This window comes from Giraffa tippelskirchi, chromosome 7 (genome assembly GCF_054371585.1).
Source record: "Giraffa tippelskirchi isolate mGirTip1 chromosome 7, T2T-mGirTip1v1.2.pri, whole genome shotgun sequence".
NCBI classification, from domain to species: domain Eukaryota; kingdom Metazoa; phylum Chordata; class Mammalia; order Artiodactyla; family Giraffidae; genus Giraffa; species Giraffa tippelskirchi.
In genome coordinates this window covers 64,857,677-64,882,286 of record NC_137281.1, presented here as the reverse complement: position 1 = coordinate 64,882,286, position 24,610 = coordinate 64,857,677, and the positions used below count along the sequence as shown (strand labels likewise).

Below are 24,610 nucleotides of genomic sequence, written 5' to 3'. Positions count from 1 at the left end.
CCTTCCCCTACCCCAGCAGGACGAGAGCTCGTCTTCCCCTGGCTTCCAACGTGGGGCCCGGCCCTGGGCCCCGATTGGGCACTGCCCCAGTCCGGAGCCAATCACAGTGGCCAGGGAGGTGGAACGCACCGATTGGCCAGGGCCAGGTCATGTGACCATGCTCCCCAGGAAACTCAAATATTACCAAGATTCCCTAACAAACCAATAAACAAAATTATCCAGTAAACGCAAACCGTACTTTTTAATGAGGCCAATGTCACAGAAAAAAAAAAAATGCTTCACAATGAACTGCTCAAGGAAGCTACTAAATAAACTTTCAGAAAAGTTAAGTCGTTTTTTTTTTTTTTTTAATAGGGTGACGGAGAGCTATACCTTTCCCATCTATGTGAATTTAGGTTTAAACTAGATTTCCCTTGGCTATTATATAAGACAAAAAACCCCACATCACCCCCTTTCACTCCCCCCACCCCCAAAAAGTGTTTTAGTCTATTGAGTTTTTGTGTCCTCAGTTGTGTCTGATTCACGGCAACTCACAAACTCTACACAGCCAGGCTCTTCCGTCCATGGAATTCAGGGCAATTTTTTTCTGTCACAGTAAATGCCCACCCTGGGTGATCCAAAGGCAAGGGCTCAGAGGCTCCTGAGAGAATAACTCCTTTCAGCTGAGCACAGAGCTTGCTCCTCACTGGGATGCCTGTGGCCTGGGGCTCCCAGAGGGGACAGCAGCACTCGCCCCACCGTGTGGTCACTGCTGCAAGTGCAGGCTGCTCCTCACTCCCCCTTGACAGTGTCCCTGAGGGCAGAACAGTGTGAATCTACTCAAGGTGGAAATGCAAACTCCGATGCAACCAAACTTCCCACAAGGTCTCCAAAACCACTCAGGAACAGGGAATTGGAAACTGCAGGGCATGACATGAATGGAGATGGAGACTTGACACCTTACACCGAGTTCACTTCCAGTTATCCCTAGACAAAGTTTCCATGAAAACTTGTCACAAATCTAGAAGAACAATGAGCAGAAACCGGACACGTGCTTTGAGTCTTCACACACAAAACTAAAAGGCAGTCCACAAAACAACCCAGAGAATACAGTGGACTTTGCAAAATCAAAGATATCTACCGTGGGAAAGACCTCATTACAAAAGCAAAAGACAGGTCATACATCGCGAGACGAATGAGTGGAAACACAAAGCTTCTCAAGGACGTGTCTCCAAACAGACAAAGAACACCAACACAACAAGCCTGTGAAAACTAGGGAAAGGTCTGAAGGGACGCCAGACTGAGGAAGACACACACAGAGTATCCCAGATGATGTCCAGCACTGAGGGCCTGAAGAAACAACAGTCTAGTTGCACTCCCTCAGGCCTGTGTGACCCTGGATGAGGCCTCTGTTTCCCGGTGGCTCTGAGAGATGGACAGGGAGGAAGGGGAAGAGAAATCACTTGCACTTCTAATACTCACAGCAAAGTCTTCCAATGAGAAGGGAATTATCACCCCCACTGACAATGCCATTCACTGAAGTGATACCCAAGAGTCCATCTAACCCAGAAGGGAAGGAAGGACCTGTTCTCACAAAACGGCGAGAGATGGAAGAAAGAAGATCAAGCCCACACCAATCACTGGAAAGAGAAGCTGTGCTCAGGGCTTGAAAGAATTCCTATTGGGAAAATGATGTCACAGCCCCACAAGGCAATCCACAGCTTCGATGCTATTCCTCCCAAAATGCCAATGCATGTTCGCACCGAACAAAGAATTGCAAAAGGGGTTACGGAAACAGAAAAGAGCCTAAATTGTCAATACAATCCGACAAAAAAGCCCCGATACGGACGTCCAAGGTTGTGTGAAAGGAAATTAGACGACCAAACTAGGATCCTCAGGAGAGTATCGGAGAAGGCGATGGCGACCCACTCCAGTACTCTTGCCTGGAAAATGCCCTGGACGGAGGAGCCTGGTAGGCTGCAGGCCATGGGGTCGCGCAGAGTCAGACACGACTGAAGTGACTTAGCCGCAGCGGCAGCAGCAGGACAGTATGCTATTGGGAATACAACAACACACACAGATCCAGATCGATGGAATAAAGTTGAGGGTCCAGAAACAAACCCCGGCATCCAAGGTCAACTCATCTCTGACACAGAAGGGGAGAATATCCAAATGGGAACAAGAAAGCCTCTTCAATCAATGTCCATGGGAAAACCAGACAGCTACATCTGAAGAACGCTATTGGTTTTGATCTCACACCACCTCAATATCGGGGAAAAACCTCACCCTAAAGACTGATGTCATGAGATAGCTAGAAAGAAGCGTAGGTCAAAGGCTCCTTAACATCAGAGTCTCCTTGCCATTTGCTGGGCGGAGGTAGAAATGGGTCTCTTCAAGTAAGGGAAAGAGGGAAACCAAGTACACCAATGGGTTTCCATCCAATGGAACCTCTTCACAACAGAGAAGCTAAGCATTCACAAATGCAAAAGATAGGAAACGGAACATGAGAGACTCCTTGCAAGTGGTGTGTCTGAGAAGGGGTTCATATGGAAAGAGACGAAGAATGCACAGCACTCAGATTCCAAGAAACACCACCACCACCCTTGACCCTTCCCCCATGACCAACTCCGACCTAAAGCCTTTCTCTCCCTCTAACCTATCCCTAAAACATAACCCTCATCTAATCATATACATGTGCATTCCTAGCATCCATCCATCCACACACGAGAGAGAAAGAGGAAGACACAGACTGAATCGAGAAAGGAAAAGAGAGGGACACAGCCAGAGAGAGACACGGAACCAAAGAGAGGAAAGGAGTCGATGGTCCAGACTTTTCATCAATCTGTCTCGAAGGTAGAAGCAATGACAGCGCCCATCCACCCCAGAAGGGGGAAACGGACGGAAGGTTTGGAGAGGAAAAGACAAGAACGCAGGGAGCCATTAGAAGCTCAGCCACCCGCAGAAGCCGAGCTGGGACACTTGAACAGAATCTCAATGGAAACAGAGGACCAGAAAGTTGGCTACTCTTTTCTATCAGAGAGGGAGACCTTCGAGACTTCCTTTCGGTCCTCCAACTTGCATGCGGGGTCTCCAAACAGTCAGGAGGGGGAGTGCCTTTTCCTGGGTACCACGGCGCATCCAGGCCTCGTTCTGCCCCATTCTGTGCTGTGTCAGCCCTGGATGGAGTCTTTCTTTCTGAAGTCTCAGCGCACAAGCTCCACGTGATATCAGCCCCAGGTGGAAAGGCATGGAGCTGCTCGTAGGCCGACAGACCTAGGAAACAGATGGGAGAATGACCCCCACTCTGCAGATGGAGAAACCGGGGAAACCCTGAGGGGCATATGCTTGTCCAGGGCCACACCACTTATGAGAAGAAGGAGCCTGGTCTGAGAGCAGCGGGGTCCTCGGAGCTCAGGCCCTGGCTGCACCCAGGCCTCCCCAGGGCTGTGGGCTGGGCTGTGTGGCTGTCACTGTGCCTGCACATGGCCTAAGGGGGGTGGTCGAGCAGTCAGAAACCCAGAGATTCCCTTGCGAAGTTTTGGGGAAGGGACCTCAGCACGAACCCCAGGAAATGATGTCACCTGCCGGCAACAGAACCCAACAGAACCCGCAACCCGGGTATCCAGGCCTCCAGAGCGGAGAGGAGCCCCCAGCCAGATCACTTGCTGCCAGGATGTTCTGCTGCTTGCCCCTGCCCAGAGGCCGGGGCCTCAGGAGAGCTCACAGGCAGTGTGCGTGGGCACCCTGTCGACGTTGGCTCAGGGCACCCCCGAGAGGCCTCTGGCCCTTTGCCCGGAGAAACAGAAAGGTAACACGGGGAGCCCCAGGCGGGGCCAGGCCACCTCTCCCATGCCACCCGGAAACACCGGGTCCTTTGCCTGTGTGTGTGGATGCGGGTTTCTCGGGGTGTGTCTCCCTCAAGGAAGCCCAGGCGGATGTGGGGTCAGAAGCCTGCGGACAAGTTGTGTCCACACCCCAGGGGAGAGCAGGCTGGGTGGGATGGGGAGAGTGCGGGCAGCGCCGGCCGCCCAGGCTGACCTCACACCCTCAGGTGGGTCTCTTTCCTCCCGGGTGGGGATCTGAGCAGACACACGTCTCTGACCCTTCTGGGAAGAGAAGTTCGAGCAGGCAGAAGCAGCGGCTCCACTGGCCAGGCCCAGCTCGGAAAACTCCCAGCACGGCTGGCTGACGGTCACTGTCGTTGCAGAGCTTCCCACGTGATGAGGCCGAGGACGGGGACACCCCGTCCACCTCCCGGAGGGAGGGGTCGGAGCACCACCCCCCCGCCCGTGAGGCCCAGTGCAGGCTCCAGGTGAGCGTGCCCACGGAGGCATCAGCCCCACCGGGGGCGAAGCGGAGGCGGGGAAGGCCTGCTGCCGAGACACCGCCCAGGATACACCCGGCGGCCCAGTCTGAGGCTGCCACGGAGCTCAGCACACCCGGCTCCGACCCAGAGTCCCGAGAACCCCGGCCTCTGAGGCAGCAGGAGGACCTGGAGCCCAGCACGCCAGAGCACAGAGGTGAGGACGCTGGGGCTGGTGCACGGGAGTGTGTGGGGAGGGGGTGCTGAGCTACACACGGACGAGTCCCCGAAAGATGCTGCTGGGCCTGCAGCAAGCGCTGGCCTCACACCCCCATCCCCATCTTGCACACTTCAGTCCCAAAAGACATCCGACCCTGGGTATTCTTTGGGAATCTCTTGGAAGCTTTCTGTCCCGGGATACGCACATGCCAAGGCTGGCCTGTGGGCAAACTTTGCTTCTCCCCCAGCTCTAGCACTGGCCTCCAACTGGAACCAGGCTCTACTTCCCAGACCTGTCCCTACAGAGGTGGTGGCTCCAGGTGCAGGACCCAGGGATCCACCGAAGCCAGATGGAGAACCAAGACTTGTCCTCGCAGAGACACCAGGCCAGCTGGGTACTGGCCAGCACACCGGGCAGATCGGATCTCCGTGCCTGCAGGGCCCCCAGCCCCAGGCACTGATGTCCCACCCCCTCAGCCAGAACCTCCACCTCCACGTGCACCTGTACCTGCTCGGGCTTTGGCAGGAGAACCCGAGGCAGAGGAGGAGTCACCGCCTCGGCAGGGAGAGCCTGCCCTGGCTCCCGCGCAACACCCAGACGCCGACGATGACTCACTCGCCCCTGCAGGAAGAACGAGCCCCCGCTCTGGGCAGAGACCCAGAGCCCTTGCCGGAAACACCACGTCCAGGGGAGCGGTCGGCTCTGCAGCCTCCATCCCTGTCTGCTCACCGTGGACGCCGGCAACTCGGTCTGCCCCCAGGGGACATGGAGTTCCTTTCCCCTGAACTGCTTTGCATTTGGTTTGTTTCCACCTTTCTGGTGATGTTTTATTTTGTGTATGGTTTCCTGTATTTCTCTTGGTTAAGTTGGGATTAGTAAACTTTTTCATCATTGTTGCAATTTGGGAACACTGTTGTGTAACTCTGGTGATACTGTGTTACCATCCCACTTTGTAGTTTCAGACCCGTTCGATCTTTATGCCCCACCCCCCAACAAAGCCTGGATTCAAGGCAAGCACGCCCTGTTCATCCCTCCCCCCGATCCTGAACACAATTTCATCTTTTCTTTCTGCATTCCTTCCTATATTCTTGGTGTCCCCAATCAATGACTCTCAGTGAAATGACTGAAGGAGTTTTTTTCGGACTCTCCACCTACTGTAAGACTCCATTGGAGAGTTCTCATTTGTATGTCATTTGAACTAGCCTTTGATAGCTGAAAGGACGGTGTACGTCCTTTCAAGATATCATGTGCCAAACGAAGCCCTTTTGGCAAATGCCATCATTATCTCCAGGCAGGCATTGCTGTTTGAAGGGTGACATCTCAGCCAGAAGGCAGAGGCTGAGCTCCTCTTGTTGCACCAGCTCCCAAAAGAAGCCAAGAAAGGGAGCTGGAACAACAAACCACCCCAACGCCCAGGAAAGCGTTCTTCACGACAGAAGGCTAGAAAATGACCCAACAACCTTGTGGCCCAGAACCCCTCTAAAAAATCACTGTTCCATAAAAAAGAGAAACACATGGGAAGTTCCAAGGAGAGGCAATGCCCATGGCCAGTGTACTTTAGAGACGGCCTGACCGCTCCGGGGAAGACACGCACCGACGGAACCCCTTGGGAAACAGCAGTGATAGTCCTCACCGTCGTAAGGGTTTCCTCTGGGGACAACCTGCCCTGGGCACCACATGAGGGAGCAGACCGGCTTCTCTTCCTCTGCCCCCACACCATTCACTCATGAAGGCAGCTCAGGTGTTCTCATGCCCTGCCTGCCTGCCTGCCTGCCTGGCTCATCCGTGAGCTGTGCCCACCTCCAGGGCAGGACTCCACCTTCTCCTCTCTGTGTACCGTGAATCTGCACACAGTGGGCTTTCAGAACCTTAGGAGACTTGAGCCATTCCCACTGGAGCCAGAACCCTCCCCAGGAAGGAAAACAGCTGTGGAGTCATTTTGGCCCCAGCACTGGTTCCCAAACCCTGGCGGCTCCTACAGCCTCTACGGTGTGAAGAGGGAGGTCCCTTTTGACAGAGCTTTCCGGCTGTCAGATCTAAGCTGTTGTTTCCCTGTCAGCTGTGTCTCTTCCGTTGCAGCCAGGTGGGCCACGCTGCTCCAAAGGAGCTCACAAGCTGAGTTGCAAGGGAGGTATTGAGAGGACAGGGATGGCTACAACGTGCTGCAAACTGAGTGAGGGTCCCCACAATCCTCAGCAAAGGTCTGTGGTGTGCAAGTGGGGAGTAGAGGGCCCCCAAGTTCCAAAGGAAGGGAGGTACTCGGGAGCTGAAGCCCTTGGCTGCTGTGGTAGCAGCTGCAGATGGCAGCTCGTCCACAGTGCACTTCGAATGAGGTCATATGAGCGGGACTCTGGAAATGGCTCCGAAATCCAGAGAAAGGGGTCAGGGTATGTGGGAATCCGGCGGGGGTGGGGGGTGGATGAAGGAAGGTGTCCTTCCCCTCTCCAGTGCAATTTGGTTTGGTGAGTCTCAAAGCTACCAGATGGCACTTCCCAAGTCAGGCCCCCGCAGGAATCAGGGTGGGCTGCGTGCCTCGGCCCCTGCCACAGGGACAAGCCACACCACTGGCCTCCCTGAGCTCAAATGGCCGGATCTGGGGGTTCTGTCTGGGTGCACACCTCCTTGCTGTGGCCAAGTTCCCCCCTTCTCTGAGCACCAGCTTCATCCTCTCGAAGGAGGACATCGATTGCTACCTTGGCACGTTACTCTCTTCATCCTGTGAAGACTCATTAGGCTTATCCTACAATTACTAGCTGGCCCGAAGAGATATCTCCTGAATCCAGATTAAGCTGGAGTCTCCCAGGCTCATCTGGCATGTCTTCCCTGAAGTCTGCCAAAACCCACACCCTTGCATTTCCAGGGACTCCCCTTAGCCAGCTGGGCAGAAAACCCAGCATGCTTCAAACAAGCTGACAGACAAGCGGGAGAGGACTCACGGGCAGACGGCCTCCCTCAGGTCTCGGGTGGAGCTCTGGGACCACAGCAGCAACGGGCCATCCCAGCCCCTGGGCTCAGCAGCGCCCTCATTCTCAGGCCGGCGGCTCTGCCCTGAGGGGAGCAGGAAGGTCACCAACTGCCGCAGGCGGACCTCAAGCCCCTCCCACTGCTGGAGCCTGACCTCCCCCGGCCCCACCCCTTCCCCTACCCCAGCAGGACGAGAGCTCGTCTTCCCCTGGCTTCCAACGTGAGGCCCGGCCCTGGGCCCCGATTGGGCACTGCCCCAGTCCGGAGCCAATCACAGTGGCCAGGGAGGTGGAACGCACCGATTGGCCAGGGCCAGGTCATGTGACCATGCTCCCCAGGAAACTCAAATATTACCAAGATTCCCTAACAAACCAATGAACAAAATTATCCAGTAAACGCAAACCGTACTTTTTAATGAGGCCAATGTCACAGAAAAAAAAAAATGCTTCACAATGAACTGCTCAAGGAAGCTACTAAATAAACTTTCAGAAAAGTTAAGTCGTTTTTTTTTTTTTTTTTTAATAGGGTGACGGAGAGCTATACCTTTCCCATCTATGTGAATTTAGGTTTAAACTAGATTTCCCTTGGCTATTATATAAGACAAAAAACCCCACATCACCCCCTTTCACTACCCCCACCCCCAAAAAGTGTTTTAGTCTATTGAGTTTTTGTGTCCTCAGTTGTGTCTGATTCACGGCAACTCACGAACTCTACACAGCCAGGCTCTTCCGTCCATGGAATTCAGGGCAATTTTTTTCTGTCACAGTAAATGCCCACCCTGGGTGATCCAAAGGCAAGGGCTCAGAGGCTCCTGAGAGAATAACTCCTTTCAGCTGAGCACAGAGCTGGCTCCTCACTGGGATGCCTGTGGCCTGGGGCTCCCAGAGGGGACAGCAGCACTCGCCCCACCGTGTGGTCACTGCTGCAAGTGCAGGCTGCTCCTCACTCCCCCTTGACAGTGTCCCTGAGGGCAGAACAGTGTGAATCTACTCAAGGTGGAAATGCAAACTCCGATGCAACCAAACTTCCCACAACGTCTCCAAAACCACTCAGGAACAGGGAATTGGAAACTGCAGGGCATGACATGAATGGAGATGGAGACTTGACACCTTACACCGAGTTCACTTCCAGTTATCCCTAGACAAAGTTTCCATGAAAACTTGTCACAAATCTAGAAGAACAATGAGCAGAAACCGGACACGTGCTTTGAGTCTTCACACACAAAACTAAAAGGCAGTCCACAAAACAACCCAGAGAATACAGTGGACTTTGCAAAATCAAAGATATCTACCGTGGGAAAGACCTCATTAGAAAAGCAAAAGACAGGTCATACATCGCGAGACGAATGAGTGGAAACACAAAGCTTCTCAAGGACGGGTCTCCAAACAGACAAAGAACACCAACACAACAAGCCTGTGAAAACTAGGGAAAGGTCTGAAGGGACGCCAGACTGAGGAAGACACACACAGAGTATCCCGGATGATATCCAGCACTGAGGGCCTGAAGAAACAACAGTCTAGTTGCACTCCCTCAGGCCTGTGTGACCCTGGATGAGGCCTCTGTTTCCCGGTGGCTCTGAGAGATGGACAGGGAGGAAGGGGAAGAGAAATCACTTGCACTTCTAATACTCACAGCAAAGTCTTCCAATGAGAAGGGAATTATCACCCCCACTGACAATGCCATTCACTGAAGTGATACCCACGAGTCCATCTAACCCAGAAGGGAAGGAAGGACCTGTTCTCACAAAACGGCGAGAGATGGAAGAAAGAAGATCAAGCCCACACCAATCACTGGAAAGAGAAGCTGTGCTCAGGGCTTGAAAGAATTCCTATTGGGAAAATGATGTCACAGCCCCACAAGGCAATCCACAGCTTCGATGCTATTCCTCCCAAAATGCCAATGCATGTTCGCACCGAACAAAGAATTGCAAAAGGGGTTACGGAAACAGAAAAGAGCCTAAATTGTCAATACAATCCGACGAAAAAGCCCCGATACGGACGTCCAAGGTTGTGTGAAAGGAAATTAGACGACCAAACTAGGATCCTCAGGAGAGTATCGGAGAAGGCGATGGCGACCCACTCCAGTACTCTTGCCTGGAAAATGCCCTGGACGGAGGAGCCTGGTAGGCTGCAGGCCATGGGGTCGCACAGAGTCAGACACGACTGAAGTGACTTAGCCGCAGCGGCAGCAGCAGGACAGTATGCTATTGGGAATACAACAACACACACAGATCCAGATCGATGGAATAAAGTTGAGGGTCCAGAAACAAACCCCGGCATCCAAGGTCAACTCATCTCTGACACAGAAGGGGAGAATATCCAAATGGGAACAAGAAAGCCTCTTCAATCAATGTCCATGGGAAAACCAGACAGCTACATCTGAAGAACGCTATTGGTTTTGATCTCACACCACCTCAATATCGGGGAAAAACCTCACCCTAAAGACTGATGTCATGAGATAGCTAGAAAGAAGCGTAGGTCAAAGGCTCCTTAACATCAGAGTCTCCTTGCCATTTGCTGGGCGGAGGTAGAAATGGGTCTCTTCAAGTAAGGGAAAGAGGGAAACCAAGTACACCAATGGGTATCCATCCAATGGAACCTCTTCACAACAGAGAAGCTAAGCATTCACAAATGCAAAAGATAGGAAACGGAACATGAAAGACTCCTTGCAAGTGGTGTATCTGAGAAGGGGTTCATATGGAAAGAGACGAAGAATGCACAGCACTCAGATTCCAAGAAACACCACCACCACCCTTGACCCTTCCCCCATGACCAACTCCGACCTAAAGCCTTTCTCTCCCTCTAACCTATCCCTAAAACATAACCCTCATCTAATCATATACATGTGCATTCCTAGCATCCATCCATCCACACACGAGAGAGAAAGAGGAAGACACAGACTGAATCGAGAAAGGAAAAGAGAGGGACACAGCCAGAGAGAGACACGGAACCAAAGAGAGGAAAGGAGTCGATGGTCCAGACTTTTCATCAATCTGTCTCGAAGGTAGAAGCAATGACAGCGCCCATCCACCCCAGAAGGGGGAAACGGACGGAAGGTTTGGAGAGGAAAAGACAAGAACGCAGGGAGCCATTAGAAGCTCAGCCACCCGCAGAAGCCGAGCTGGGACACTTGAACAGAATCTCAATGGAAACAGAGGACCAGAAAGTTGGCTACTCTTTTCTATCAGAGAGGGAGACCTTCGAGACTTCCTTTCGGTCCTCCAACTTGCATGCGGGGTCTCCAAACAGTCAGGAGGGGGAGTGCCTTTTCCTGGGTACCACGGCGCATCCAGGCCTCGTTCTGCCCCATTCTGTGCTGTGTCAGCCCTGGATGGAGTCTTTCTTTCTGAAGTCTCAGCGCACAAGCTCCACGTGATATCAGCCCCAGGTGGAAAGGCATGGAGCTGCTCGTAGGCCGACAGACCTAGGAAACAGATGGGAGAATGACCCCCACTCTGCAGATGGAGAGACCGGGGAAACCCTGAGGGGCATATGCTTGTCCAGGGCCACACCACTTATGAGAAGAAGGAGCCTGGTCTGAGAGCAGCGGGGTCCTCGGAGCTCAGGCCCTGGCTGCACCCAGGCCTCCCCAGGGCTGTGGGCTGGGCTGTGTGGCTGTCACTGTGCCTGCACATGGCCTAAGGGGGGTGGTCGAGCAGTCAGAAACCCAGAGATTCCCTTGCGAAGTTTTGGGGAAGGGACCTCAGCACGAACCCCAGGAAATGATGTCACCTGCCGGCAACAGAACCCAACAGAACCCGCAACCCGGGTATCCAGGCCTCCAGAGCGGAGAGGAGCCCCCAGCCAGATCACTTGCTGCCAGGATGTTCTGCTGTTTGCCCCTGCCCAGAGGCCGGGGCCTCAGGAGAGCTCACAGGCAGTGTGCGTGGGCACCCTGTCGACGTTGGCTCAGGGCACCCCCGAGAGGCCTCTGGCCCTTTGCCCGGAGAAACAGAAAGGTAACACGGGGAGCCCCAGGCGGGGCCAGGCCACCTCTCCCATGCCACCCGGAAACACCGGGTCCTTTGCCTGTGTGTGTGGATGCGGGTTTCTCAGGGTGTGTCTCCCTCAAGGAAGCCCAGGCGGATGTGGGGTCAGAAGCCTGCGGACAAGTTGTGTCCACACCCCAGGGGAGAGCAGGCTGGGTGGGATGGGGAGAGTGCGGGCAGCGCCGGCCGCCCAGGCTGACCTCACACCCTCAGGTGGGTCTCTTTCCTCCCGGGTGGGGATCTGAGCAGACACACGTCTCTGACCCTTCTGGGAAGAGAAGTTCGAGCAGGCAGAAGCAGCGGCTCCACTGGCCAGGCCCAGCTCGGAAAACTCCCAGCACGGCTGGCTGACGGTCACTGTCGTTGCAGAGCTTCCCACGTGATGAGGCCGAGGACGGGGACACCCCGTCCACCTCCCGGAGGGAGGGGTCGGAGCACCACCCCCCCGCCCGTGAGGCCCAGTGCAGGCTCCAGGTGAGCGTGCCCACGGAGGCATCAGCCCCACCGGGGGCGAAGCGGAGGCGGGGAAGGCCTGCTGCCGAGACACCGCCCAGGATACACCCGGCGGCCCAGTCTGAGGCTGCCACGGAGCTCAGCACACCCGGCTCCGACCCAGAGTCCCGAGAACCCCGGCCTCTGAGGCAGCAGGAGGACCTGGAGCCCAGCACGCCAGAGCACAGAGGTGAGGACGCTGGGGCTGGTGCATGGGAGTGTGTGGGGAGGGGGTGCTGAGCTACACACGGACGAGTCCCCGAAAGATGCTGCTGGGCCTGCAGCAAGCGCTGGCCTCACACCCCCACCCCCATCTTGCACACTTCAGTCCCAAAAGACATCCGACCCTGGGTATTCTTTGGGAATCTCTTGGAAGCATTCTGTCCCGGGATACGCACATGCCAAGGCTGGCCTGTGGGCAAACTTTGCTTCTCCCCCAGCTCTAGCACTGGCCTCCAACTGGAACCAGGCTCTACTTCCCAGACCTGTCCCTACAGAGGTGGTGGCTCCAGGTGCAGGACCCAGGGATCCACCGAGGCCAGATGGAGAACCGAGACTTGTCCTCGCAGAGACACCAGGCCAGCTGGGTACTGGCCAGCACACCGGGCAGATCGGATCTCCGTGCCTGCAGGGCCCCCAGCCCCAGGCCCTGATGTCCCACCCCCTCAGCCAGAACCTCCACCTCCACGTGCACCTGTACCTGCTCGGGCTTTGGCAGGAGAACCCGAGGCAGAGGAGGAGTCACCGCCTCGGCAGGGAGAGCCTGCCCTGGCTCCCGCGCAACACCCAGACGCCGACGATGACTCACTCGCCCCTGCAGGAAGAACGAGCCCCCGCTCTGGGCAGAGACCCAGAGCCCTTGCCGGAAACACCACGTCCAGGGGAGCGGTCGGCTCTGCAGCCTCCATCCCTGTCTGCTCACCGTGGACGCCGGCAACTCGGTCTGCCCCCAGGGGACATGGAGTTCCTTTCCCCTGAACTGCTTTGCATTTGGTTTGTTTCCACCTTTCTGGTGATGTTTTATTTTGTGTATGGTTTCCTGTATTTCTCTTGGTTAAGTTGGGATTAGTAAACTTTTTCATCATTGTTGCAATTTGGGAACACTGTTGTGTAACTCTGGTGATACTGTGTTACCATCCCACTTTGTAGTTTCAGACCCGTTCGATCTTTATGCCCCACCCCCCAACAAAGCCTGGATTCAAGGCAAGCACGCCCTGTTCATCCCTCCCCCCGATCCTGAACACAATTTCATCTTTTCTTTCTGCATTCCTTCCTATATTCTTGGTGTCCCCAATCAATGACTCTCAGTGAAATGACTGAAGGAGTTTTTTTCGGACTCTCCACCTACTGTAAGACTCCATTGGAGAGTTCTCATTTGTATGTCATTTGAACTAGCCTTTGATAGCTGAAAGGACGGTGTACGTCCTTTCAAGATATCATGTGCCAAACGAAGCCCTTTTGGCAAATGCCATCATTATCTCCAGGCAGGCATTGCTGTTTGAAGGGTGACATCTCAGCCAGAAGGCAGAGGCTGAGCTCCTCTTGTTGCACCAGCTCCCAAAAGAAGCCAAGAAAGGGAGCTGGAACAACAAACCACCCCAACGCCCAGGAAAGCGTTCTTCACGACAGAAGGCTAGAAAATGACCCAACAACCTTGTGGCCCAGAACCCCTCTAAAAAATCACTGTTCCATAAAAAAGAGAAACACATGGGAAGTTCCAAGGAGAGGCAATGCCCATGGCCAGTGTACTTTAGAGACGGCCTGACCGCTCCGGGGAAGACACGCACCGACGGAACCCCTTGGGAAACAGCAGTGATAGTCCTCACCGTCGTAAGGGTTTCCTCTGGGGACAACCTGCCCTGGGCACCACATGAGGGAGCAGACCGGCTTCTCTTCCTCTGCCCCCACACCATTCACTCATGAAGGCAGCTCAGGTGTTCTCATGCCCTGCCTGCCTGCCTGCCTGCCTGGCTCATCCGTGAGCTGTGCCCACCTCCAGGGCAGGACTCCACCTTCTCCTCTCTGTGTACCGTGAATCTGCACACAGTGGGCTTTCAGAACCTTAGGAGACTTGAGCCATTCCCACTGGAGCCAGAACCCTCCCCAGGAAGGAAAACAGCTGTGGAGTCATTTTGGCCCCAGCACTGGTTCCCAAAACCTGGCGGCTCCTACAGCCTCTACGGTGTGAAGAGGGAGGTCCCTTTTGACAGAGCTTTCCGGCTGTCAGATCTAAGCTGTTGTTTCCCTGTCAGCTGTGTCTCTTCCGTTGCAGCCAGGTGGGCCACGCTGCTCCAAAGGAGCTCACAAGCTGAGTTGCAAGGGAGGTATTGAGAGGACAGGGATGGCTACAACGTGCTGCAAACTGAGTGAGGGTCCCCACAATCCTCAGCAAAGGTCTGTGGTGTGCAAGTGGGGAGTAGAGGGCCCCCAAGTTCCAAAGGAAGGGAGGTACTCGGGAGCTGAAGCCCTTGGCTGCTGTGGTAGCAGCTGCAGATGGCAGCTCGTCCACAGTGCACTTCGAATGAGGTCATATGAGCGGGACTCTGGAAATGGCTCCGAAATCCAGAGAAAGGGGTCAGGGTATGTGGGAATCCGGCGGGGGTGGGGGGTGGATGAAGGAAGGTGTCCTTCCCCTCTCCAGTGCAATTTGGTTTGGTGAGTCTCAAAGCTACCAGATGGCACTTCCCAAGTCAGGCCCCCGCAGGAATCAGGGTGGGCTGCGTGCCTCGGCCCCTGCCACAGGGACAAGCCACACCACTGGCCTCCCTGAGCTCAAATGGCCGGATCTGGGGGTTCTGTCTGGGTGCACACCTCCTTGCTGTGGCCAAGTTCCCCCCTTCTCTGAGCACCAGCTTCATCCTTTCGAAGGAGGACATCGATTGCTACCTTGGCACGTTACTCTCTTCATCCTGTGAAGACTCATTAGGCTTATCCTACAATTACTAGCTGGCCCGAAGAGATATCTCCTGAATCCAGATTAAGCTGGAGTCTCCCAGGCTCATCTGGCATGTCTTCCCTGAAGTCTGCCAAAACCCACACCCTTGCATTTCCAGGGACTCCCCTTAGCCAGCTGGGCAGAAAACCCAGCATGCTTCAAACAAGCTGACAGACAAGCGGGAGAGGACTCACGGGCAGACGGCCTCCCTCAGGTCTCGGGTGGAGCTCTGGGACCACAGCAGCAACGGGACATCCCAGCCCCTGGGCTCAGCAGCGCCCTCATTCTCAGGCCGGCGGCTCTGCCCTGAGGGGAGCAGGAAGGTCACCAACTGCCGCAGGCGGACCTCAAGCCCCTCCCACTGCTGGAGCCTGACCTCCCCCGGCCCCACCCCTTCCCCTACCCCAGCAGGACGAGAGCTCGTCTTCCCCTGGCTTCCAACGTGGGGCCCGGCCCTGGGCCCCGATTGGCACTGCCCCAGTCCGGAGCCAATCACAGTGGCCAGGGAGGTGGAACGCACCGATTGGCCAGGGCCAGGTCATGTGACCATGCTCCCCAGGAAACTCAAATATTACCAAGATTCCCTAACAAACCAATGAACAAAATTATCCAGTAAACGCAAACCGTACTTTTTAATGAGGCCAATGTCACAGAAAAAAAAAAAATGCTTCACAATGAACTGCTCAAGGAAGCTACTAAATAAACTTTCAGAAAAGTTAAGTCGTTTTTTTTTTTTTTTTTCATAGGGTGACGGAGAGCTATACCTTTCCCATCTATGTGAATTTAGGTTTAAACTAGATTTCCCTTGGCTATTATATAAGACAAAAAACCCCACATCACCCCCTTTCACTCCCCCCACCCCCAAAAAGTGTTTTAGTCTATTGAGTTTTTGTGTCCTCAGTTGTGTCTGATTCACGGCAACTCACAAACTCTACACAGCCAGGCTCTTCCGTCCATGGAATTCAGGGCAATTTTTTTCTGTCACAGTAAATGCCCACCCTGGGTGATCCAAAGGCAAGGGCTCAGAGGCTCCTGAGAGAATAACTCCTTTCAGCTGAGCACAGAGCTGGCTCCTCACTGGGATGCCTGTGGCCTGGGGCTCCCAGAGGGGACAGCAGCACTCGCCCCACCGTGTGGTCACTGCTGCAAGTGCAGGCTGCTCCTCACTCCCCCTTGACAGTGTCCCTGAGGGCAGAACAGTGTGAATCTACTCAAGGTGGAAATGCAAACTCCGATGCAACCAAACTTCCCACAAGGTCTCCAAAACCACTCAGGAACAGGGAATTGGAAACTGCAGGGCATGACATGAATGGAGATGGAGACTTGACACCTTACACCGAGTTCACTTCCAGTTATCCCTAGACAAAGTTCCCATGAAAACTTGTCACAAATCTAGAAGAACAATGAGCAGAAACCGGACACGTGCTTTGAGTCTTCACACACAAAACTAAAAGGCAGTCCACAAAACAACCCAGAGAATACAGTGGACTTTGCAAAATCAAAGATATCTACCGTGGGAAAGACCTCATTACAAAAGCAAAAGACAGGTCATACATCGCGAGACGAATGAGTGGAAACACAAAGCTTCTCAAGGACGTGTCTCCAAACAGACAAAGAACACCAACACAACAAGCCTGTGAAAACTAGGGAAAGGTCTGAAGGGACGCCAGACTGAGGAAGACACACACAGAGTATCCCGGATGATGTCCAGCACTGAGGGCCTGAAGAAACAACAGTCTAGTTGCACTCCCTCAGGCCTGTGTGACCCTGGATGAGGCCTCTGTTTCCCGGTGGCTCTGAGAGATGGACAGGGAGGAAGGGGAAGAGAAATCACTTGCACTTCTAATACTCACAGCAAAGTCTTCCAATGAGAAGGGAATTATCACCCCCACTGACAATGCCATTCACTGAAGTGATACCCACGAGTCCATCTAACCCAGAAGGGAAGGAAGGACCTGTTCTCACAAAACGGCGAGAGATGGAAGAAAGAAGATCAAGCCCACACCAATCACTGGAAAGAGAAGCTGTGCTCAGGGCTTGAAAGAATTCCTATTGGGAAAATGATGTCACAGCCCCACAAGGCAATCCACAGCTTCGATGCTATTCCTCCCAAAATGCCAATGCATGTTCGCACCGAACAAAGAATTGCAAAAGGGGTTACGGAAACAGAAAAGAGCCTAAATTGTCAATACAATCCGACGAAAAAGCCCCGATAGGGACGTCCAAGGTTGTGTGAAAGGAAATTAGATGACCAAACTAGGATCCTCAGGAGAGTATCGGAGAAGGCGATGGCGACCCACTCCAGTACTCTTGCCTGGAAAATGCCCTGGACGGAGGAGCCTGGTAGGCTGCAGGCCATGGGGTCGCGCAGAGTCAGACACGACTGAAGTGACTTAGCCGCAGCGGCAGCAGCAGGACAGTATGCTATTGGGAATACAACAACACACACAGATCCAGATCGATGGAATAAAGTTGAGGGTCCAGAAACAAACCCCGGCATCCAAGGTCAACTCATCTCTGACACAGAAGGGGAGAATATCCAAATGGGAACAAGAAAGCCTCTTCAATCAATGTCCATGGGAAAACCAGACAGCTACATCTGAAGAACGCTATTGGTTTTGATCTCACACCACCTCAATATCGGGGAAAAACCTCACCCTAAAGACTGATGTCATGAGATAGCTAGAAAGAAGCGTAGGTCAAAGGCTCCTTAACATCAGAGTCTCCTTGCCATTTGCTGGGCGGAGGTAGAAATGGGTCTCTTCAAGTAAGGGAAAGAGGGAAACCAAGTACACCAATGGGTTTCCATCCAATGGAACCTCTTCACAACAGAGAAGCTAAGCATTCACAAATGCAAAAGATAGGAAACGGAACATGAGAGACTCCTTGCAAGTGGTGTATCTGAGAAGGGGTTCATATGGAAAGAGACGAAGAATGCACAGCACTCAGATTCCAAGAAACACCACCACCACCCTTGACCCTTCCCCCATGACCAACTCCGACCTAAAGCCTTTCTCTCCCTCTAACCTATCCCTAAAACATAACCCTCATCTAATCATATACATGTGCATTCCTAGCATCCATCCATCCACACACGAGAGAGAAAGAGGAAGACACAGACTGAATCGAGAAAGGAAAAGAGAGGGACACAGCCAGAGAGAGACACGGAACCAAAGAGAGGAAAGGAGTCGATGGTCCAGACTTTTCATCAATCTGTCTCGAAGGTAGAAGCAATGACAGCGCCCATCCACCCCAGAAGGGGGAAACGGACGGAAGGTTTGGAGAGGAAAAGACAAGAACGCAGGGAGCCATTAGAAGCTCAGCCACCCGCAGAAGCCGAGCTGGGACACTTGAACAGAATCTCAATGGAAACAGAGGACCAGAAAGTTGGCTACTCTTTTCTATCAGAGAGGGAGACCTTCGAGACTTCCTTTCGGTCCTCCAACTTGCATGCGGGGTCTCCAAACAGTCAGGAGGGGGAGTGCCTTTTCCTGGGTACCACGGCGCATCCAGGCCTCGTTCTGCCCCATTCTGTGCTGTGTCAGCCCTGGATGGAGTCTTTCTTTCTGAAGTCTCAGCGCACAAGCTCCACGTGATATCAGCCCCAGGTGGAAAGGCATGGAGCTGCTCGTAGGCCGACAGACCTAGGAAACAGATGGGAGAATGACCCCCACTCTGCAGATGGAGAGACCGGGGAAACCCTGAGGGGCATATGCTTGTCCAGGGCCACACCACTTATGAGAAGAAGGAGCCTGGTCTGAGAGCAGCGGGGTCCTCGGAGCTCAGGCCCTGGCTGCACCCAGGCCTCCCCAGGGCTGTGGGCTGGGCTGTGTGGCTGTCACTGTGCCTGCACATGGCCTAAGGGGGGTGGTCGAGCAGTCAGAAACCCAGAGATTCCCTTGCGAAGTTTTGGGGAAGGGACCTCAGCACGAACCCCAGGAAATGATGTCACCTGCCGGCAACAGAACCCAACAGAACCCGCAACCCGGGTATCCAGGCCTCCAGAGCGGAGAGGAGCCCCCAGCCAGATCACTTGCTGCCAGGATGTTCTGCTGTTTGCCCCTGCCCAGAGGCCGGGGCCTCAGGAGAGCTCACAGGCAGTGTGCGTGGGCACCCTGTCGACGTTGGCTCAGGGCACCCCCGAGAGGCCTCTGGCCCTTTGCCCGGAGAAACAGAAAGGTAACACGGGGAGCCCCAGGCGGGGCCAGGCCACCTGTCCCATGCCACCCGGAAACACCGGGTCCTTTGCCTGTGTGTGTGGATGCGGGTTTCTCAGGGTGTGTCTCCCTCAAGGAAGCCCAGGCGGATGTGGGGTCAGAAGCCTGCGGACAAGTTGTGTCCACACCCCAGGGGAGAGCAGGCTGGGTGGGATGGGGAGAGTGCGGGCAGCGCCGGCCGCCCAGGCTGACCTCACACCCTCAGGTGGGTCTCTTTCCTCCCGGGTGGGGATCTGAGCAGACACACGTCTCTGACCCTTCTGGGAAGAGAAGTTCGAGCAGGCAGAAGCAGCGGCTCCACTGGCCAGGCCCAGCTCGGAAAACTCCCAGCACGGCTGGCTGACGGTCACTGTCGTTGCAGAGCTTCCCACGTGATGAGGCCGAGGACGGGGACACCCCGTCCACCTCCCGGAGGGAGGGGTCGGAGCACCACCCCCCCGCCCGTGAGGCCCAGTGCAGGCTCCAGGTGAGCGTGCCCACGGAGGCATCAGCCCCACCGGGGGCGAAGCGGAGGCGGGGAAGGCCTGCTGCCGAGACACCGCCCAGGATACACCCGGCGGCCCAGTCTGAGGCTGCCACGGAGCTCAGCACACCCGGCTCCGACCCAGAGTCCCGAGAACCCCGGCCTCTGAGGCAGCAGGAGGACCTGGAGCCCAGCACGCCAGAGCACAGAGGTGAGGACGCTGGGGCTGGTGCATGGGAGTGTGTGGGGAGGGGGTGCTGAGCTACACACGGACGAGTCCCCGAAAGATGCTGCTGGGCCTGCAGCAAGCGCTGGCCTCACACCCCCACCCCCATCTTGCACACTTCAGTCCCAAAAGACATCCGACCCTGGGTATTCTTTGGGAATCTCTTGGAAGCTTTCTGTCCCGGGATACGCACATGCCAAGGCTGGCCTGTGGGCAAACTTTGCTTCTCCCCCAGCTCTAGCACTGGCCTCCAACTGGAACCAGGCTCTACTTCCCAGACCTGTCCCTACAGAGGTGGTGGCTCCAGGTGCAGGACCCAGGGATCCACCGAGGCCAGATGGAGAACCGAGACTTGTCCTCGCAGAGACACCAGGCCAGCTGGGTACTGGCCAGCACACCGGGCAGATCGGATCTCCGTGCCTGCAGGGCCCCCAGCCCCAGGCACTGATGTCCCACCCCCTCAGCCAGAACCTCCACCTCCACGTGCACCTGTACCTGCTCGGGCTTTGGCAGGAGAACCCGAGGCAGAGGAGGAGTCACCGCCTCGGCAGGGAGAGCCTGCCCTGGCTCCCGCGCAACACCCAGACGCCGACGATGACTCACTCGCCCCTGCAGGAAGAACGAGCCCCCGCTCTGGGCAGAGACCCAGAGCCCTTGCCGGAAACACCACGTCCAGGGGAGCGGTCGGCTCTGCAGCCTCCATCCCTGTCTGCTCACCGTGGACGCCGGCAACTCGGTCTGCCCCCAGGGGACATGGAGTTCCTTTCCCCTGAACTGCTTTGCATTTGGTTTGTTTCCACCTTTCTGGTGATGTTTTATTTTGTGTATGGTTTCCTGTATTTCTCTTGGTTAAGTTGGGATTAGTAAACTTTTTCATCATTGTTGCAATTTGGGAACACTGTTGTGTAACTCTGGTGATACTGTGTTACCATCCCACTTTGTAGTTTCAGACCCGTTCGATCTTTATGCCCCACCCCCCAACAAAGCCTGGATTCAAGGCAAGCACGCCCTGTTCATCCCTCCCCCCGATCCTGAACACAATTTCATCTTTTCTTTCTGCATTCCTTCCTATATTCTTGGTGTCCCCAATCAATGACTCTCAGTGAAATGACTGAAGGAGTTTTTTTCGGACTCTCCACCTACTGTAAGACTCCATTGGAGAGTTCTCATTTGTATGTCATTTGAACTAGCCTTTGATAGCTGAAAGGACGGTGTACGTCCTTTCAAGATATCATGTGCCAAACGAAGCCCTTTTGGCAAATGCCATCATTATCTCCAGGCAGGCATTGCTGTTTGAAGGGTGACATCTCAGCCAGAAGGCAGAGGCTGAGCTCCTCTTGTTGCACCAGCTCCCAAAAGAAGCCAAGAAAGGGAGCTGGAACAACAAACCACCCCAACGCCCAGGAAAGCGTTCTTCACGACAGAAGGCTAGAAAATGACCCAACAACCTTGTGGCCCAGAACCCCTCTAAAAAATCACTGTTCCATAAAAAAGAGAAACACATGGGAAGTTCCAAGGAGAGGCAATGCCCATGGCCAGTGTACTTTAGAGACGGCCTGACCGCTCCGGGGAAGACACGCACCGACGGAACCCCTTGGGAAACAGCAGTGATAGTCCTCACCGTCGTAAGGGTTTCCTCTGGGGACAACCTGCCCTGGGCACCACATGAGGGAGCAGACCGGCTTCTCTTCCTCTGCCCCCACACCATTCACTCATGAAGGCAGCTCAGGTGTTCTCATGCCCTGCCTGCCTGCCTGCCTGCCTGGCTCATCCGTGAGCTGTGCCCACCTCCAGGGCAGGACTCCACCTTCTCCTCTCTGTGTACCGTGAATCTGCACACAGTGGGCTTTCAGAACCTTAGGAGACTTGAGCCATTCCCACTGGAGCCAGAACCCTCCCCAGGAAGGAAAACAGCTGTGGAGTCATTTTGGCCCCAGCACTGGTTCCCAAAACCTGGCAGCTCCTACAGCCTCTACGGTGTGAAGAGGGAGGTCCCTTTTGACAGAGCTTTCCGGCTGTCAGATCTAAGCTGTTGTTTCCCTGTCAGCTGTGTCTCTTCCGTTGCAGCCAGGTGGGCCACGCTGCTCCAAAGGAGCTCACAAGCTGAGTTGCAAGGGAGGTATTGAGAGGACAGGGATGGCTACAACGTGCTGCAAACTGAGTGAGGGTCCCCACAATCCTCAGCAAAGGTCTGTGGTGTGCAAGTGGGGAGTAGAGGGCCCCCAAGTTCCAAAGGAAGGGAGGTACTCGGGAGCTGAAGCCCTTGGCTGCTGTGGTAGCAGCTGCAGATGGCAGCTCGTCCACAGTGCACTTCGAATGAGGTCATATGAGCGGGACTCTGGAAATGGCTCCGAAATCCAGAGAAAGGGGTCAGGGTATGTGGGAATCCGGCGGGGGTGGGGGGTGGATGAAGGAAGGTGTCCTTCCCCTCTCCAGTGCAATTTGGTTTGGTGAGTCTCAAAGCTACCAGATGGCACTTCCCAAGTCAGGCCCCCGCAGGAATCAGGGTGGGCTGCGTGCCTCGGCCCCTGCCACAGGGACAAGCCACACCACTGGCCTCCCTGAGCTCAAATGGCCGGATCTGGGGGTTCTGTCTGGGTGCACACCTCCTTGCTGTGGCCAAGTTCCCCCCTTCTCTGAGCACCAGCTTCATCCTTTCGAAGGAGGACATCGATTGCTACCTTGGCACGTTACTCTCTTCATCCTGTGAAGACTCATTAGGCTTATCCTACAATTACTAGCTGGCCCGAAGAGATATCTCCTGAATCCAGATTAAGCTGGAGTCTCCCAGGCTCATCTGGCATGTCTTCCCTGAAGTCTGCCAAAACCCACACCCTTGCATTTCCAGGGACTCCCCTTAGCCAGCTGGGCAGAAAACCCAGCATGCTTCAAACAAGCTGACAGACAAGCGGGAGAGGACTCACGGGCAGACGGCCTCCCTCAGGTCTCGGGTGGAGCTCTGGGACCACAGCAGCAACGGGCCATCCCAGCCCCTGGGCTCAGCAGCGCCCTCATTCTCAGGCCGGCGGCTCTGCCCTGAGGGGAGCAGGAAGGTCACCAACTGCCGCAGGCGGACCTCAAGCCCCTCCCACTGCTGGAGCCTGACCTCCCCCGGCCCCACCCCTTCCCCTACCCCAGCAGGACGAGAGCTCGTCTTCCCCTGGCTTCCAACGTGGGGCCCGGCCCTGGGCCCCGATTGGGCACTGCCCCAGTCCGGAGCCAATCACAGTGGCCAGGGAGGTGGAACGCACCGATTCGCCAGGTCCAGGTCATGTGACCATGCTCCCCAGGAAACTCAAATATTACCAAGATTCCCTAACAAACCAATGAACAAAATTATCCAGTAAACGCAAACCGTACTTTTTAATGAGGCCAATGTCACAGAAAAAAAAAAAAATGCTTCACAATGAACTGCTCAAGGAAGCTACTAAATAAACTTTCAGAAAAGTTAAGTCGTTTTTTTTTTTTTTTTTAATAGGGTGACGGAGAGCTATACCTTTCCCATCTATGTGAATTTAGGTTTAAACTAGATTTCCCTTGGCTATTATATAAGACAAAAAACCCCACATCACCCCCTTTCACTCCCCCCACCCCCAAAAAGTGTTTTAGTCTATTGAGTTTTTGTGTCCTCAGTTGTGTCTGATTCACGGCAACTCACAAACTCTACACAGCCAGGCTCTTCCGTCCATGGAATTCAGGGCAATTTTTTTCTGTCACAGTAAATGCCCACCCTGGGTGATCCAAAGGCAAGGGCTCAGAGGCTCCTGAGAGAATAACTCCTTTCAGCTGAGCACAGAGCTGGCTCCTCACTGGGATGCCTGTGGCCTGGGGCTCCCAGAGGGGACAGCAGCACTCGCCCCACCGTGTGGTCACTGCTGCAAGTGCAGGCTGCTCCTCACTCCCCCTTGACAGTGTCCCTGAGGGCAGAACAGTGTGAATCTACTCAAGGTGGAAATGCAAACTCCGATGCAACCAAACTTCCCACAAGGTCTCCAAAACCACTCAGGAACAGGGAATTGGAAACTGCAGGGCATGACATGAATGGAGATGGAGACTTGACACCTTACACCGAGTTCACTTCCAGTTATCCCTAGACAAAATTTCCATGAAAACTTGTCACAAATCTAGAAGAACAATGAGCAGAAACCGGACACGTGCTTTGAGTCTTCACACACAAAACTAAAAGGCAGTCCACAAAACAACCCAGAGAATACAGTGGACTTTGCAAAATCAAAGATATCTACCGTGGGAAAGACCTCATTACAAAAGCAAAAGACAGGTCATACATCGCGAGACGAATGAGTGGAAACACAAAGCTTCTCAAGGACGTGTCTCCAAACAGACAAAGAACACCAACACAACAAGCCTGTGAAAACTAGGGAAAGGTCTGAAGGGACGCCAGACTGAGGAAGACACACACAGAGTATCCCGGATGATGTCCAGCACTGAGGGCCTGAAGAAACAACAGTCTAGTTGCACTCCCTCAGGCCTGTGTGACCCTGGATGAGGCCTCTGTTTCCCGGTGGCTCTGAGAGATGGACAGGGAGGAAGGGGAAGAGAAATCACTTGCACTTCTAATACTCACAGCAAAGTCTTCCAATGAGAAGGGAATTATCACCCCCACTGACAATGCCATTCACTGAAGTGATACCCACGAGTCCATCTAACCCAGAAGGGAAGGAAGGACCTGTTCTCACAAAACGGCGAGAGATGGAAGAAAGAAGATCAAGCCCACACCAATCACTGGAAAGAGAAGCTGTGCTCAGGGCTTGAAAGAATTCCTATTGGGAAAATGATGTCACAGCCCCACAAGGCAATCCACA

At 54.5% G+C, this 24,610-nt stretch overlaps 2 protein-coding genes and 1 long non-coding RNA gene across 3 annotated transcripts; 2 read left to right on the top strand and 1 right to left on the bottom strand.

The window, feature by feature from the left end:
• Positions 1-3,617: 3,617 nt before the first annotated feature.
• On the top strand, positions 3,618-5,402 carry LOC145514030 (uncharacterized). The gene is made up of 3 exons (XM_081511114.1): positions 3,618-3,787; positions 4,187-4,499; positions 4,750-5,402. The coding sequence occupies exons 1-3, from the start codon at positions 3,653-3,655 to the stop codon at positions 5,376-5,378; spliced, it is 1,077 nt and encodes a 358-aa protein (XP_081367240.1). The 5' UTR covers positions 3,618-3,652; the 3' UTR covers positions 5,379-5,402.
• A 160-nt stretch (positions 5,403-5,562) lies between these two features.
• On the bottom strand, positions 5,563-15,217 carry LOC145514053 (uncharacterized). Its single transcript, XR_014059825.1, has 2 exons — positions 15,076-15,217; positions 5,563-7,550 (listed from the first exon to the last, which is right to left on the bottom strand). It is a non-coding gene; the product is annotated as an uncharacterized LOC145514053 (long non-coding RNA).
• A 3,673-nt stretch (positions 15,218-18,890) lies between these two features.
• Positions 18,891-20,680, top strand: LOC145514045 (uncharacterized). The gene is made up of 3 exons (XM_081511129.1): positions 18,891-19,060; positions 19,460-19,772; positions 20,023-20,680. Exons 1-3 carry the CDS (start codon positions 18,926-18,928, stop codon positions 20,649-20,651), a joined length of 1,077 nt encoding a protein of 358 aa, XP_081367255.1. The 5' UTR covers positions 18,891-18,925; the 3' UTR covers positions 20,652-20,680.
• The last annotated feature ends 3,930 nt before the right edge of the window (positions 20,681-24,610 follow it).

Bases quoted from the DNA above. Each gene is read 5' to 3' on its own strand.
- LOC145514030 (XM_081511114.1), top strand. From the start codon at position 3,653: ATGTTCTGCTGCTTGCCCCTGCCCAGAGGCCGGGGCCTCAGGAGAGCT. The intron at 3,788-4,186 runs GTAACACGGGGA...CTGTCGTTGCAG, and splicing joins TTGCCCGGAGAAACAGAAAG to AGCTTCCCACGTGATGAGGC. The intron at 4,500-4,749 runs GTGAGGACGCTG...CTTCTCCCCCAG, and splicing joins CAGCACGCCAGAGCACAGAG to CTCTAGCACTGGCCTCCAAC.
- LOC145514045 (XM_081511129.1), top strand. From the start codon at position 18,926: ATGTTCTGCTGTTTGCCCCTGCCCAGAGGCCGGGGCCTCAGGAGAGCT. The intron at 19,061-19,459 runs GTAACACGGGGA...CTGTCGTTGCAG, and splicing joins TTGCCCGGAGAAACAGAAAG to AGCTTCCCACGTGATGAGGC. The intron at 19,773-20,022 runs GTGAGGACGCTG...CTTCTCCCCCAG, and splicing joins CAGCACGCCAGAGCACAGAG to CTCTAGCACTGGCCTCCAAC.